Source organism: Dendrobates tinctorius, unplaced genomic scaffold (assembly GCF_039654945.1).
Source record: "Dendrobates tinctorius isolate UK_male_01 unplaced genomic scaffold, ASM3965494v1 ptg000060l, whole genome shotgun sequence".
Taxonomy (NCBI): domain Eukaryota; kingdom Metazoa; phylum Chordata; class Amphibia; order Anura; family Dendrobatidae; genus Dendrobates; species Dendrobates tinctorius.
In genome coordinates, this window is record NW_027361728.1 from 56,525,415 (window position 1) to 56,540,232 (window position 14,818).

Sequence of the window (14,818 nt, forward strand, 5' to 3'; positions counted from 1 at the left end):
CTGATTGGCCAAATTGGAATTAAGAAACAGTGACACAGAGCTTATTTACTGGAAGACGGCACAAAAAAATACCCCACCACTTTCTCTCTTCATCCTCTCTTCATTTTTCCTCTCATATCAATAATTTAATAAAAATTGACAAATCTATAAAGGATCCTTTGTATCTGCGGCAGGAGATCTAGTGTCCTGTGTCTGGCTGTCAGACAACTGCCTACAGCAGGTGCGGCCCATTTTTGCCCTATCTACAATAGGACACAAAGATTGCGCTATACTATACGTTCTGCTAAATTCCACCTCCCTCCATCATTCTCTTACCAAAATGGAACCGATCAGTAGGAGATTCATCCCTATGAAGGATGTATATAGGATCCTTTGTTTCAGGAGCATACAGAAAATCGTTGACAATCGAGACAAGGATTTATCGTTCATTTCTAGCTTTATTGTTCCTGTTTGTTCTGATGATTTGCTAAGGATAGGCTAACAGTAAATTACATCTCGTAGATACTTTTATGAATGCTGAATTGTTGGATGCAATTTTCAATCATGAAGCTGGAACTTATCCTGCTTATAATATACCCCTGCATTTATGAGCGAGACATCAAATGATACACGGTTTTATTCAATTTAGGTGCATTAAAGGGTTTTTGGCATCTCGCTAGGTTATGCCACCTTTCAGTTTATCTTGTGTCTTAGGTTTTCCATTTTTGAAAGGGTCTTTGTAGTTTGTGACTTTGGCTCAGTGATATCTACTGCCAGTTGTGTAAGTTGGCTTTTCAAAGATTTTATTTTCTCTTCTATATGTTTGCCCACTGTACAAATATCAAAATAAGCGTCACTCACTTCACAAATACAATACGTATGACCGCTGCTGCCAATCATTGGGCTGAGCAATGATGCCTCCACAGCCCGTCAACAAAAGTCGGGTGCAGTATGTGACTGGCATTGCCGGATCTCTGGTGGGTGAGAAATTATTTTATTATTGTTACAGTCGGCAACCTCACAAAATTAAAAAAAAAACTTGAAAACCATTTTAACACCATCTTAGTCTAATTCAAAGGCAGCAAAGATAGTTTTGGCCCTCATGCGAAATGGTGGTAAATATTGGAATCCCACCTTGAGTAAGTAATAAGTATTCACATTGTATATATAACTGGTGCTTCCTTTTCATTTTCAGAGTGAAGTTGTAGAGATTGCACTGGATCAAGGAGGACCAGCAAATGAAAGAAAGATTGCCTTTGTTGATAAAAACCGAGATCTCTACATAAGTACAGTCAGGAAGCTTGGAAAAGAACAGCGAGCGGTCAAAATCGGTATGATCAGCAATACATCACATGCTTATTCTGTACAATGACATCCATAAGAAATGCGCTAGTTGTGTGAAAGAATTGCAGAGCAAATAAATCTAAGCTTTCCAAGTAAAGTTGGTGAACCCCCAACATGTTAATGTTCGGCTGTTAATGAATCTCTTCATTAGCTGTGATGTAATATTATAAAACCATTGATTATTTTGCAATGACCCTGACTTAAAGCAATATTCCCATCTCCAAGATCCCATTCCAATATGTAGTAGGTCTAATAATAATAATAATAATAAATACCTCCAATTAGAAATGTAGTATAGTTCTTCTGATTCTCTATGTCGATTACCCCATGTCCAGGGCATTGCAGTAGCTTAGGTATCCATGGTTACGACCACTAGCAGCTAACTAGCTGTCACATGGGGTAAGTGACATAGCGAATCACAAGAACTATATGACATTTGTAATTGGAGATATTTGTTAATATTATTTTTATTACACTTGCTAAATATTGGAATAGGATTTTGGAGATGGGAATACCCCTTTTGAAGGTCTGTGTCATGGGTTTACCGTGACAGAGAGGAACCAGAAGACCGCAGCATCTGATTTCTCCTACTCCTGCACTGATTAGAATCACTTCACCTTCATATTAAACTATGTAAACTTCTTTGGCAGTGCAGGGGTTAATCTTCTCTATTGGGAGTTCCTGGAGCATTTAGGCTCTCAGCTGTGCACTGTTGGTCACACCCATCTCCTATATAATCTAGGCCCTGGCAAGCACTCCTTGTGAGAGCTAGCTTATGCTGCATGGATGGAGGTGGTTGTTATTGTTGGAGAAGGCTTTTGGTGGATTTATCTGTGACTGTTGTTAGGTTTTGATTGTGTGATAATTCCCTTTCTTCTCCTACTTTGGTTTAACGCCATGCACCACTCACCAGTGTTTTCCTCTGTTGCTTGTGTGTATATTTGCATGTTTGGTATCTTTCCTTATCCCTGTTTATGTCACCTTGTTAGTCTGGTTGGTGTATTATGGTACATTACTACTCCACTCTTCCGTGGGTGGGGGAAGGGTACAGACCGACAGCAGATTCAGGAGCTAAGGCAAGGTATGTGGCCCCGGCGTCTTCACCATCAGAAGAAATCTGGGGAACAGGGCGAGCTAGGGTGTCCCTAGCTTTAGGGACAGTGAAGGAGCCCCTGGTCCTTGGACACTCTACAACAGAGTTATAGTTTGTCTACATGGACCAGCCAGCAGCACAATACAACCACCAAGTGGTAAACTTTTACCAATCGGCAGTCATTATCATGCCTGTGCATGCGGGCAGACCAGACACACTATGGGAACTAAGCCATCAATACTAGATTGCTCAGTATACATAAGCTGCTGCTGAAGATCTGGCCAGTCCAAGTCCTATTTATACAGAACTATGCACTGCCTAGAATGATGAATTTTTGTGCAGCTAGATAATCGTGAATTGAGCATTTTTAACAACACTTGATTATTTTGCAGTGTAAATGCCCTTAGTCTTATTTTACCCAGGAGCTGCATTCACAGTTCTGCTGGTCACTGCTAAATACGGTTGAGAACCTTGTTTATAGACACACCTATAACTGCTTGAATGATTTTCCTGCATCACATTGTTTTGTGCTCCCTGTTCTGTGCTGGTTCATGCTGTGACATTAACCTAAATAAATGATTGATATTGAGCCAGCAGGAAATAATGGCAGATTTCAGCTCTGAAGCCTTAACAACATTTAAAGATTTATTCCGGTAAGAAGACATTATCACCAATCCACAAGTACTAGATGGGTGAGGGTCTGACTACTGGGACCCCACCAATCGCCAGAGCAGCGCACTGCTGCTCCATTCATTGTCATTGGGATCGGCAGTCATAGAGAATTAATGGAGCCGCAGTGCCCGTTCTGAACTGCTGCTACAATCACATGGAGGACAGGAGTCCCCCATTCTGGTGATCAGTTGGTGTCTCAGCAGTCAGACACTCATATATACAGTAGACACCAGCTATCTTGTAGGTATGTGATAACTTTTCCGTACCAGAACCCCAATTTAATGCAGCTTTGAACTATGAAACTGTGAGTCTATAAAATGCCTTTAAATAAAATTAAATTATAAATATCATGAAATTACTCTGTCGCCTTATTGGGGGACACAGAACCGTGGGTGTTATGCTGCTGTCCACTAGGAGGCGACACTATGCATAATCTGAAAAAGATTAACTTTGGCTCCTCCTCTGCAGTATACACCCCTGGACGGCGTCAGCCTTCTCCAGTTTTTTGCTTAGTGTCGCAAGGAGGCACACCTTTTTTTTTTTCTCTTTTTTTCCTTTCGTCGGAACAGATGAAGAAAAGTGGGTCTCCAGCGAGACTCCCGGCATGGCTCCTTCCTTGGCCCCCTTTTTAGGGGTGCCCAGTTGAAGTAGAGATGGCGGTCCCCCATGTCGCTCCTTCCCCAGTCCCTCGGGTACTGGTCCGAAGTTGAGACCCCCCCCTCCTTCCCCAACCCCCTTCAGGGTCTGGGTTGAGGTTGAGGCAAGGATGAAGACCCCCTGACGGTGACAGACGCACCCTCCCTAATCCCCCGCAGGGGGCATTAGGTTGAGACGCTGCAGGTAGGGTCGGAGTACAGACAGCATTCTGCACCAGGGACCCCAGCCCAGCTGTGGGATCCTGCTGGGGCCGGGGGAGGGTGCAGGCAGACGTGGCACAGCAGAGACAGGGCTTTCTGCGCCCCTGCCTCTGCAGCAGCAGTGGCTCCATGGCGCTCCAGGGACCCCCCACACAGGAACCGCTAGCACTGCTGCCCCCACCGCTAGCCAGTCGCCCATTCTGGGGGGGTCCGGTGCAAATCCGACCCCCTCCCGGACTACCGCGCCGCTCTGGAGCCCTCCTGGGCATCAGGCCTCTAATTTAGACCGCGGCTTCGGCCTAGCCGAAGCCGCCGCCTTTTCCCCGCCCCCCGGCCCGCCCCTGGCACGCCCCCCCGGATGACGAAAATGACACTGCAGTGTCATAGAAGGGGCGGATCGAGGCAGGAAGGGCGCGCTTTTACATGGCCCAGCGCGCCCTTTTCCAGCTCTCCGCCCCCTTCCCTCTCCACCTCAGAATCCGGTGGCCATCTTGCTGCACCTGGAGGAAGGCAGCACAGAGTCTCCGGGGGGCACAGGACATGGGGCTTATCAGCGCTGGACCTAAGGGGAGCACCGGTGGGGTAAGATCACAGCTGGGTCCTTGGTACTCAGCTGTGAATTCCTATAACCTATAGCGCTCTCCTACTCCTTTTTCCTCTGCGTAGATACCCCTGTAGGGTCTCTATTAATCAGCCTAGGTACTGTGTCGGGCTCAAAGAAAAGAACCAGGCAAGACTGCTTTTATGCAGTCTGCACTCTCCCCAGCGGCAGCACGTATCCGCACTGCCGGGACTGTACCCAAAAAAACGGAGCAGAACCCCAAGAAGTCCCTACCAACGCTTCTGCGACCGCTACTGCGCTGGAATGGGCAACTCAGATGTCGCAGTCTATGACACAGTCTATAGATAACCTGACCTCCACATTACTGCAGGCTCTGCAGGGTCATGTCTCGGCTATGAACGTTACCCAGCAAAGGGACGTCCGGTCTCATGATCAGGGCGCTTCCGACAGTTCGAGGCGTAAGCGGACCCACAGGTCGCGTTCAGCTGTGTCCTCACATAGCAATAGGTCTTCCCCCTCCAGGGAAAGACACAGTGGCCTCAGGTCACCGAGGCCGTCCCCTGATAGAGAAGGACAATGCGGATCTCCACAATGATCCCAGACTACGGGAAACCTCCGCTCTAGTTCGCCCGCTAGGGAGCTCCTTAGCGATGCGCAGGACTCAGAGGGCATATGTGACTCCAATTCAGATAACGAAACAGAGAACGCTTTGCTCCCTAGTCCCCCTAGCAATACTGCGATAGTTGAGGATATCGTCTCTTCCATCCTTCGGGTGCTGGACATTTCAGATCCAACCCCGGAAGCACCAGAACACAACATTTCCTTTGAAAGTGTTCAGAAACCATCGAAGGTCTTCCCTAATCACCCGGAATTCCAAAAAATCCTTTCTAAGCATTTTTCGCAGCCTGAGAAAAAATTCGCCAATCGCAAGTATTTGGAAGCAAAATACCCCTTTCCACAGAAAGACACCAAGGATTGGACAGATCCGCCTGAAGTGGACCCTCCAGTCTCTGGGCTGGCAGCACAAACGCTTCTCTCGCTGCCGGACAGATCAACCCTCAAGGACACAGCAGACAGACAAGTCGAACGCATGGCTCGTTCAATCTTTGAAGCGGCAGGTGCCTCTTTGGCTCCCGCATTTGCTTTAGTCTGGGCAGCCAAGGCCATCATGGCTTGGGCTGCTCTATTGCAAAAGGGCCTTCAAGCTTCAAATCCTCAGATGGCGGACCAGGCGGTGCAAATTGCAGTGGTGGCAGATTACATGGTCCTTGCAGCGTTGGACTCTGCAAGAGGAACAGCGGGAATAGCATCAAACGCCATTACAATCCGGCGTATTCTCTGGCTAAGAGAATGGAAAGCGGATGCGGCCTCAAAGTCCCTAACAAATCTCCCGTACTTCAGTGGCCGTCTTTTCGGTGAAAAGCTGGATACAATGATATCCAATGCTACCGGGGGCAAAAGTACTTCCCTCCCTCAACTAAGACCAAAACGCACGTTTAAAAGGCGTAATCAATCTCGTTTCCGATCCTTTCGGAATTCTTCGGGCTGGTCCGTCTCACGCCCAGCACAAAACCGTAATCGTTCCCCCCGCAGGGACAACACACGGCGGCACAGAGGCCGGACAGGAACTGGCAATCAAAGGCAAGCCAGGCAAAACCTAAAGGAGGAAAACCTCAGACTTTTCCCTCGTCCTGACTCATGCCCTCTCGAAGACACCCCACTTGTTGGCGGACGACTGCTACTCTTTCAGCAGGTCTGGCTGCCTATTACAGAAGACAAGTGGGTCAAGGAAATAGTGTCTTCAGGATACAAAATCGAGTTTACTACCAGCCCACCGCACAGGTTTTTTCCATCTGTCCCTCCAAAATCCCCGCTCAAAGCTCAGGCCTTCCGTCAAGCGGTTTCTTCCCTCCTGCGAGCAGGAGTCATAGTGCCAGTCCCAGCAGAAGAGCGCTTCCGAGGGTTCTACTCCAACCTGTTCGTGGTGCCCAAGAAGGGAGGCAGCGTCCGACCCATACTAGACCTCAAGCAACTCAACAAGTACGTTCGAGTTCGTCACTTCCGCATGGAATCCCTCCGGTCAATCGTTGCGTCTATGCAAAAAGGAGAATATCTTGCCTCCATAGACATACAGGACGCATACCTGCATATACCAATTGCTCCCTCCCATCAGAGGTTTCTCAGATTCGCAATCAACCAAGACCATTATCAGTTTGTGGCCCTCCCGTTCGGTCTGGCCACGGCCCCCAGAACATTTACAAAGGTCATGGCAGCTACCATGGATGTTCTGCACTCCAGAGGCATAGTAGTCGTTCCATACCTGGACGACCTTCTCATCAAGGCCCCCACCCTCAAGGACGGCGAGGTCAACGTCTCGATCACGATCGACACTCTGACGCGCCTGGGATGGTTAGTCAATTTACAGAAGTCCTCGACTACCCCGAGTCAGTCTCTGACCTTCCTGGGGATGCTATTCGACACCTCCAAGGGTCTGGTGATCCTCCCCAGGGACAAGGCACTGGCTCTCCGTCTGGGAGTTCACACACTCCTCCGCAAGTCCCCCAGATCTCTCCGGTATACCATGAGAGTACTTGGCAGGATGGCAGCAGCAATGGAGGCGGTACCATTTGCCCAGTTTCACCTCAGACCCCTTCAACTGGCCATCCTCAAGTCCTGGGACAGGAATCCGTTCTCCCTCGACAGGGAGTTCCGGTTATCAGCAAACACCAGGAGGTCCCTGCACGGGTGGCTCAAGCCAACCTCGCTTGCAAGGGGAAAATCCTTTCCGGTCAATGGAAGGTTTTGACCACCGACGCAAGCCTTATGGGTTGGGGCGCGGTGCACCTACATCACAGAGCGCAAGGCAGGTGGTCACCAAGGGAATCGACCATGCCCATCAACATCCTGGAAATTCGGGCCATCTTCCTGGCGTTGCAAGACTTCCATCACTTGCTGGCAGACTTTCATATCAGAGTACAGTCGGACAATGCCACGGCAGTGGCATACGTGAACCATCAAGGCGGCACCCGCAGCATCCAGGCGATGACCGAAGTAAAGCGTATCCTACAGTGGGCGGAGGATGCAAGGTCGGTACTCTCCGCGGTCCACATTCCGGGCGTGGACAACTGGGAAGCCGACTATCTCAGCCGACAAGGAATGGACTCTGGGGAATGGTCTCTCCATCCCGAAGTCTTCGGTCAGATCTGTCATCGTTGGGGGACCCCGGACGTGGATCTGATGGCATCCCATCTCAATGCCAAGGTTCCCAATTTCATGGCCAGGACGCGCGATTCGCGATCGCTCGGAGCAGATGCCCTGGTTCAGGACTGGACCCAGTTCCAGCTTCTGTACATTTTTCCACCCCTCCCCCTGATCTCCAGAGTCCTGAGGAAGATCAAACAAGAGGGTGTTCCCACCATTCTGATCGCTCCAGACTGGCCCAGGCGTACATGGTACGCCGACGTCGTGCAACTAACAGCAGACGCTCCCTGGCGTCTCCCCACACGTCCCGACCTCCTGTCACAAGGCCCGTTCTTCCACCAGAACTCAGGGGCTCTCAATTTGACGGAGTGGCCATTGAGACCTGGGTTTTGACCCAAGCAGGTTTTTCACCGGACGTTGTTAAAACCATGATCAGGGCTCGAAAGCCAACTTCAGCCAGGATTTACTATCGTACCTGGACTCTCGTGGGCAGATTCCACTTCCCTATTCTCTTCCAAAGGCCCTCGGGTTCCTTCAGTCAGGCCTGGACGCCGGGCTATCCCTGGGCTCGCTGAAGAGCCAGGTCTCAGCGCTTTCAGTGCTCTTTCAGAGGCGTATTGCTAACAAGCCGCAAGTGTAGACTTTTCTCCAAGGGGTTTCCCGATTGGTTCCCCCCTACAAACGTCCGTTGGAGACGTGGGACCTCAACCTGGTCTTGACAGCACTACAGTCACCTCCTTTTGAACCCCTTAGGGTGGTCTCACTCCGCTTTCTATCGCAGAAAGTGGTTTTCCTGGTGGCAATCACCTCGCTACGCAGGGTGTCTGAACTTTCAGCTCTTTCCTGCAGACAACCCTTCCTGGTTTTTCATCAGGACAAGGTGGTTCTCCGTACAGTACCATCCTTCCTTCCGAAGGTCGGGTCCAGCTTCCACCTCAATGAGGAAATATCACTACCGTCTCTTTGCCCGGCTCCCGTTCATAGGGTAGAGAAGGCTCTGCATACGCTTGACCTTGTCAGGGCATTGCGTGTTTACGTGTCTAGGACTGCTCCTTTCCGGAAGTCTGATTCACTTTTCCTTCTTCCAGAAGGCGTTCGCAAGGGCCTACCGGCTTCCAAAGCCACCCTTGCTAGGTGGATCAAGTCCACCATTCAAGAGGCTTACCGCCTCAACAATTCTCCTCTTCCGGCCGGTATCACGGCACACTCTACGCGGGCGGTAGGGGCCTCTTGGGCCATTCGGCATCAATCCTCAGCACATCAAGTTTGTAAGGCAGCCACTTGAACTAACCTGCACACATTTACAAGACACTACAGAGTGCATACCCAGTCCTCAGCGGATGCGAGCCTGGGTAGACGGGTCCTGCAGGCGGCAGTACTCCAAGTCTAGGGGATTGTCGGCACAATATTCGTCCACTGCTTCCCACCCAGGGACTGCTTTAGGACGTCCCACGGTTCTGTGTCCCCCAATAAGGCGACAGTAAAGGAGATTTTTGTGTACTCACCGTAAAATCTTTCTCTTATGGTTATGTTTCTGGTATATTCCTCCTAATGCTTTTGCACAAAACTGGAGAAGGCTGACGCCGTCCAGGGGTGTATACTGCAGAGGAGGAGCCAAAGTTAATCTTTTTCAGATTATGCATAGTGTCGCCTCCTAGTGGACAGCAGCATAACACCCACGGTTCTGTGTCCCCCAATTAAAGGCTAAGAGAAAGAGATTTTACGGTGAGTACACAAAAATCTCCTTTTTATGGCGATATAAGTGGCTTTAGTATTGCAATTATACATTAATTAAAATTGCCATACAGTAAGAGAACATTACTGTAAATGAGTGCATGTAAACACTGTATATAGAAGCACACACGTCACTACATACTGTACATACATACTACGTACACACTCCCCCACTATATATACTCACTACATGCCACATACTTGTACACACAGACAGTACATACACGTATACATTTGCACACACTCACTGCATTGTATGTCAGTCATTACATAGAAAATCTCTCACTTAGTAGTTTGCTAAGTATGAGCTGACCTATAGGTTTTTGTCTGTATAGAAAAAGAGCTTGTATTAGGATGTTTATATACAGTATGTATGTATGTGTGTATATATATATATATATATAATCTAGTATAGACTGTAGGTGGCGCTAGTAACTGTAGAAAAGAGAGAGGAACACTTGCTGCAAATTAGGAAGACACACACCACCAATGTGATCAATAAAATATAAATAAATAATTAAAATTTGCTCTTAATAATGAACCCCTTTAGCTTGTAGTGACCTAAAAAATACACACAAATGAATTGGATTGCTCCAAGTTAGGTAGTTATTACCTTAAGGTGTAATCTGAGCAAATGTCTGGACTCCAGAGGACCAGTAAAGAGCGCTGTGTGTCTTGATGTGAAGTCAGATTGAATGATGTTTGCCTGATAAACGTGGGTTAATACCACGGCTCTTCAGGAGTGCTGTCCCGGCCGGTGACAGACACTCCACGCTCCCCTCTTCCTGCGGCGCGCCGGCGTGCAGTGTGCACGATGTGAACCTGAGCCAATAGGACCTTCGTGATGTCACCGGTCACGTGATAGATTACAGGGAGCGCAGTGGACCAATTAGGAAAAAACACGGTTTCCTTCATGATGAAAATATTTACAATCAGCATAAGTCCTGTTATTGGACAGTGATTAGTAATCAGCGGCAGCTGTAAACATAGAAAATAGACATGACTCACCCCATTAGAATAAAAAAAAGCACGCCAGAGGCTCAGAGTGCAGGATCAAAATTAGCAAATGAAAACACCTGTTTCCTGTCGCTCATGCTCAGTAGCTCCGTTTGCACACCGACCCATCTTAGATAAGGGAAGGCATCAATGCTCATATGCACATAATATAGCGAGTCATTTCAATAATAGGCTTGCAATGCTACATCACAATGCTATATATATAAAAATTCTTAAAGAAATATATATAGTGCATTTATTAAATCGCTTAAAGCGAAACAAGGGGACTATGAATGTTTGGATATATCCAGAATATAGGAACACCTCTCATTAGCTGGGATAGGTAACCCATATCTAAATGGAGAAGAGCGTGGTGCACCCCGCTAAGAGCACAACACATAAATTCTCACAGAACTGGACACACACTCCAAACCAACAAAGGTTCAAACCCCAATGTCAGCACATCTAATAATATAGCCTTTTTAAAGCCAAAAAAGAAAAACAACTGCGCATATATTCTTATTTATTGAGCCTTATAGACGACAAAAATATTTTTTATCACTATTAATCAAGATAAACATCTCACATAAAAGGGGAGTCATGTCTTTTAAATTCAATCTGCTGCCGCTGGAGAGTCTAGAAAAATATAAAATAGACAATATTAATACCTAAAAATTACACCAAAGACAAGACAAGGAAAAGAACAATTGAATCCAAGAAATACAACAAAGCAATTTTATAGAGTAAGCTGTAATTTATATTCCACATTTAATCCAAAAGGTTTCAATGTGTTCAATTTTTTAATCCACTCCAGTTCTCTAATCTAAAAAAAGGTTCAAACTTATTGAACCGAAACGTTGCTGCATGGGCACATAGCCATATGGGCTATTAAAAAAACACTTTATTGAAAACCAACATGGTGTGCTGCCTTCTTTTTTTGATGGACTATTTGGAGGTTTGGTATGTACCTGGGGGGCTGTTTTTTCAATTTTGTTATATATATATATATATATATATATATATATATATATATATATATATATATTAGCTGAAGAGCCCGGCGCTGCCCGGGCATAGTAACTAACTGTGGTTAGTTATAACAAATTATAATTATCCTCCATCCCATAGTCCTGTGCCCATATACTCATAATACATATCCTCCATCCCATAGTCCTGTGCCCATATACTCATAATACATATCCTCCATCCCATAGTCCTGTGCCCATATACTCATAATACATATCCTCCATCACATAGTCGTATGCCCATATACCCATCATACATATCCTCCATCCCATAGTCCTGTGCCCATATACCCATCATACATATCCTCCATCCCATAGTCCTGTGCCCATATACTCATAATACATATCCTCCATCCCATAGTCCTGTGCCCATATACTCATAATACATATCCTCCATCCCATAGTCCCGTGCCCATATACCCATCATACATATCCTCCATGCCATAGTCGAGTGTCCATATACTCATCATACATATCCTCCATCCCATAGTAGAGTGCCCATATACCCATCACACATCCTCCATCCCATAGTCCTGTGCCCATATACTCATAATACATATCCTCCATCCCATAGTCCTGTGCCCATATACTCATAATACATATCCTCCATCCCATAGTCCTGTGCCCATATACCCATCATACATATCCTCCATCCCATAGTCCTGTGCCCATATACCCATCATACATATCCTCCATCCCATAGTCCTGTGCCCATATACTCATAATACATATCCTCCATCCCATAGTCCTGTGCCCATATACTCATAATACATATCCTCCATCCCATAGTCCCGTGCCCATATACCCATCATACATATCCTCCATCCCATAGTCGAGTGTCCATATACCCATCATACATATCCTCCATCCCATAGTAGAGTGCCCATATACCCATCACACATCCTGCATCCCATAGTCCCGTGCCCATATACCCATCATACATATCCTCCATCCCATAGTTCAGTGCCCATATACCCATCACACATCCTCCATACCATAGTCCCGTGCCCATATACCCATCATACATATCCGCCATCCCATAGTCCCGTGCCCATATACCCGTCATACATATCCTCCATCCCATAGTCAAATGCCCATATACCCATCACACATCCTCCATCCCATAGTCAACCATTATGACATCATAATGAGCGGCGGGGTTTGCAACCTATGATGAATCAGCGTCGTCATGGCAACCATTATGACATAATGAGGGGCGGGGCTTGACACACACACACTTTTTCCCCGTTATGTAGATAGGGGCAAAATTGTTTGGTGAATTGGAACGCGCTGGGTTAAAATTTTGCCTCACAACATAGCTTAGGACGCTCTCGGGGTCCAGACGTGTGACTGTGCCAAATTTTGTGGCTGTAGCTGCGACGGTGCGGATGCCAATCCCGGACACACACACACACACACACATACATAAATACATACACACATTGAGCTTTATATATATATATATATATATATATATATATATATATATATATACTGTATGTATGTGTGTATCACCAACCAATCACGAAGCATCTTTCATTTCACCAGAGCTGTTCAAAGGAAGCTGAGCTGTGTTTGGTTGCTATGAGCAACAGTTTTTTCCTTGCAACCAATCACTAAGCATCTCTCATTTCACCAGAGCTGGTTAAAAGAAGCTGAGCTGTGATTGGTTGCTATGAGTAAGTTTTCCCACTTGACAACACCTCAGCAGACACTGACATGGTGGGAGAAATCTAGCATCCCCGGGAACATAAGCTCCCAGCCATTGTCTGCCCCCCAGAAAGGAGCACAGAGAACATGACAGAAATCAATCCCCCCCCTCCCGTGGATCATTGGTATGAAGTTAGGGCAAATCCACTCAGCGTTTTGGTACTGACCCCAGGCCTTTCTTAAAGGGATCTCCGGTATGGAAGGCAGGGCAAATCCATCCAGTGCTTTGGTACTGACCCCAGTCCTCTCTTAAAGGGATCCTCGGTAAGGAAGTCAGGGCAATTGCCTTCAAATGCTCTGGTACTGACCCCAGGCTCTCTTAAAGGGATCTCCTGTACGGAAGTTAGGGCAAATCTCTCAGCGCTCTGATTCTGATCCCAGGGTTCTTATAAAGGCATCATTGTTATGCAAGTCAGGGCAAATCCAGCTCTGGTTCTGACCCAAGGCTTTCTTAAAGGGATCTCCAGTATGGAAGTTAGGGTAAATCCATCAGCGCTCTGATTCTCACCCCAGGCTTCTATAAAAGGGATCATTGGTATGGAAGGCAGGGCAAATCCACTCAGTGCTCTGGTTCTGACGCCAGGCCTCTCTTAAAGGGATCCCCGGTATGGAAGTTAGGACCGTTCCACTCAGCGCTCTGGTTCTGACCCCAGGCTGACAGGATGATGTGGGATATTAGGGGTAGTAGTCTGGTGGCTCTGGCTGACGGGATGATGCGGGATATTAGGGGTAGTTGTCCGGTGGCTCTGGCTGACGAGATGATGTGGGATATTAGGGGTAATAGTCCGGCGGCTGTGACGAGATGTTGTGGGATATTAGTGGTAGTTGTCCGGTGGCTCTGACTGATGGGACGATGTGGGATATTAGGGGTAGTAGTCCGGTGGCTCTGACAGGATGATGTGGGATATTAGGAGCAGTAGTCCGGCGGCTGTGACGGGATGATGTGGGATATTAGTGGTAGTTGTCCGGTGGCTCTGGCTGACGGAATGATGTGGGATATTAGGGGTAGTAGTCCGGCGGCTGTGACGGGATGATGTGGGATATTAGTGGTAGTTGTCCGGTGGCTCTGGCTGACGGAATGATGTGGGATACTAGGGGTAGTAGTCCGGCGGCTGTGACGGGATGATGTGGGATATTAGTGGTAGTTGTCCGGTGGCTCTGGCTGACGGAATGATGTGGGATACTAGGGGTAGTAGTCCGGCGGCTGTGACGGGATGATGTGGGATATTAGGGGTAGTAGTCCGGTGGCTCTGGGTGACGGGATGATGTGGAATATTAGGGGTAGTAGTCCGGTAGCTCTAGATGAAGGGACGATAGGGATGTTAAAGTGAATGTGGCTATGCGGAGTGGGCGGGGCTCCACACTCAGCTTTATATATATATATATATATATATATATATATATATATATATATATATATATAGATCTAATCATTATAATTTGTTATAACTAACCGTAGTTAGTTACTGTGCCCGGGCAGTGCCGGGCTCTTCAGCTAGTGTGTGTGTGTATATATATATATATATATATATATATATATATATATATATATATATATATATAATGTGGCAAAATGTTGTTTATAGAGCGTTAGCTACTCAAACAGGTCCTAGCAAACTCTATCATAAGCTGCTAGCCTGCTTGA

General features: G+C 47.0%; 1 protein-coding gene across 3 annotated transcripts in view; it reads left to right on the forward strand.

The window, feature by feature from the left end:
- IFT80 (intraflagellar transport 80) overlaps positions 1 to 14,818 on the forward strand; it is a 188,819-nt gene that overhangs the window by 127,705 nt on the left and 46,296 nt on the right. For all 3 annotated transcript variants that reach the window (XM_073578970.1, XM_073578969.1, XM_073578968.1), the window contains exon 14: positions 1,175 to 1,310. In XM_073578970.1, coding sequence (XP_073435071.1) covers positions 1,175 to 1,310 — 136 coding nt within the window. The remainder of the gene's footprint in view (positions 1 to 1,174; positions 1,311 to 14,818) is intronic.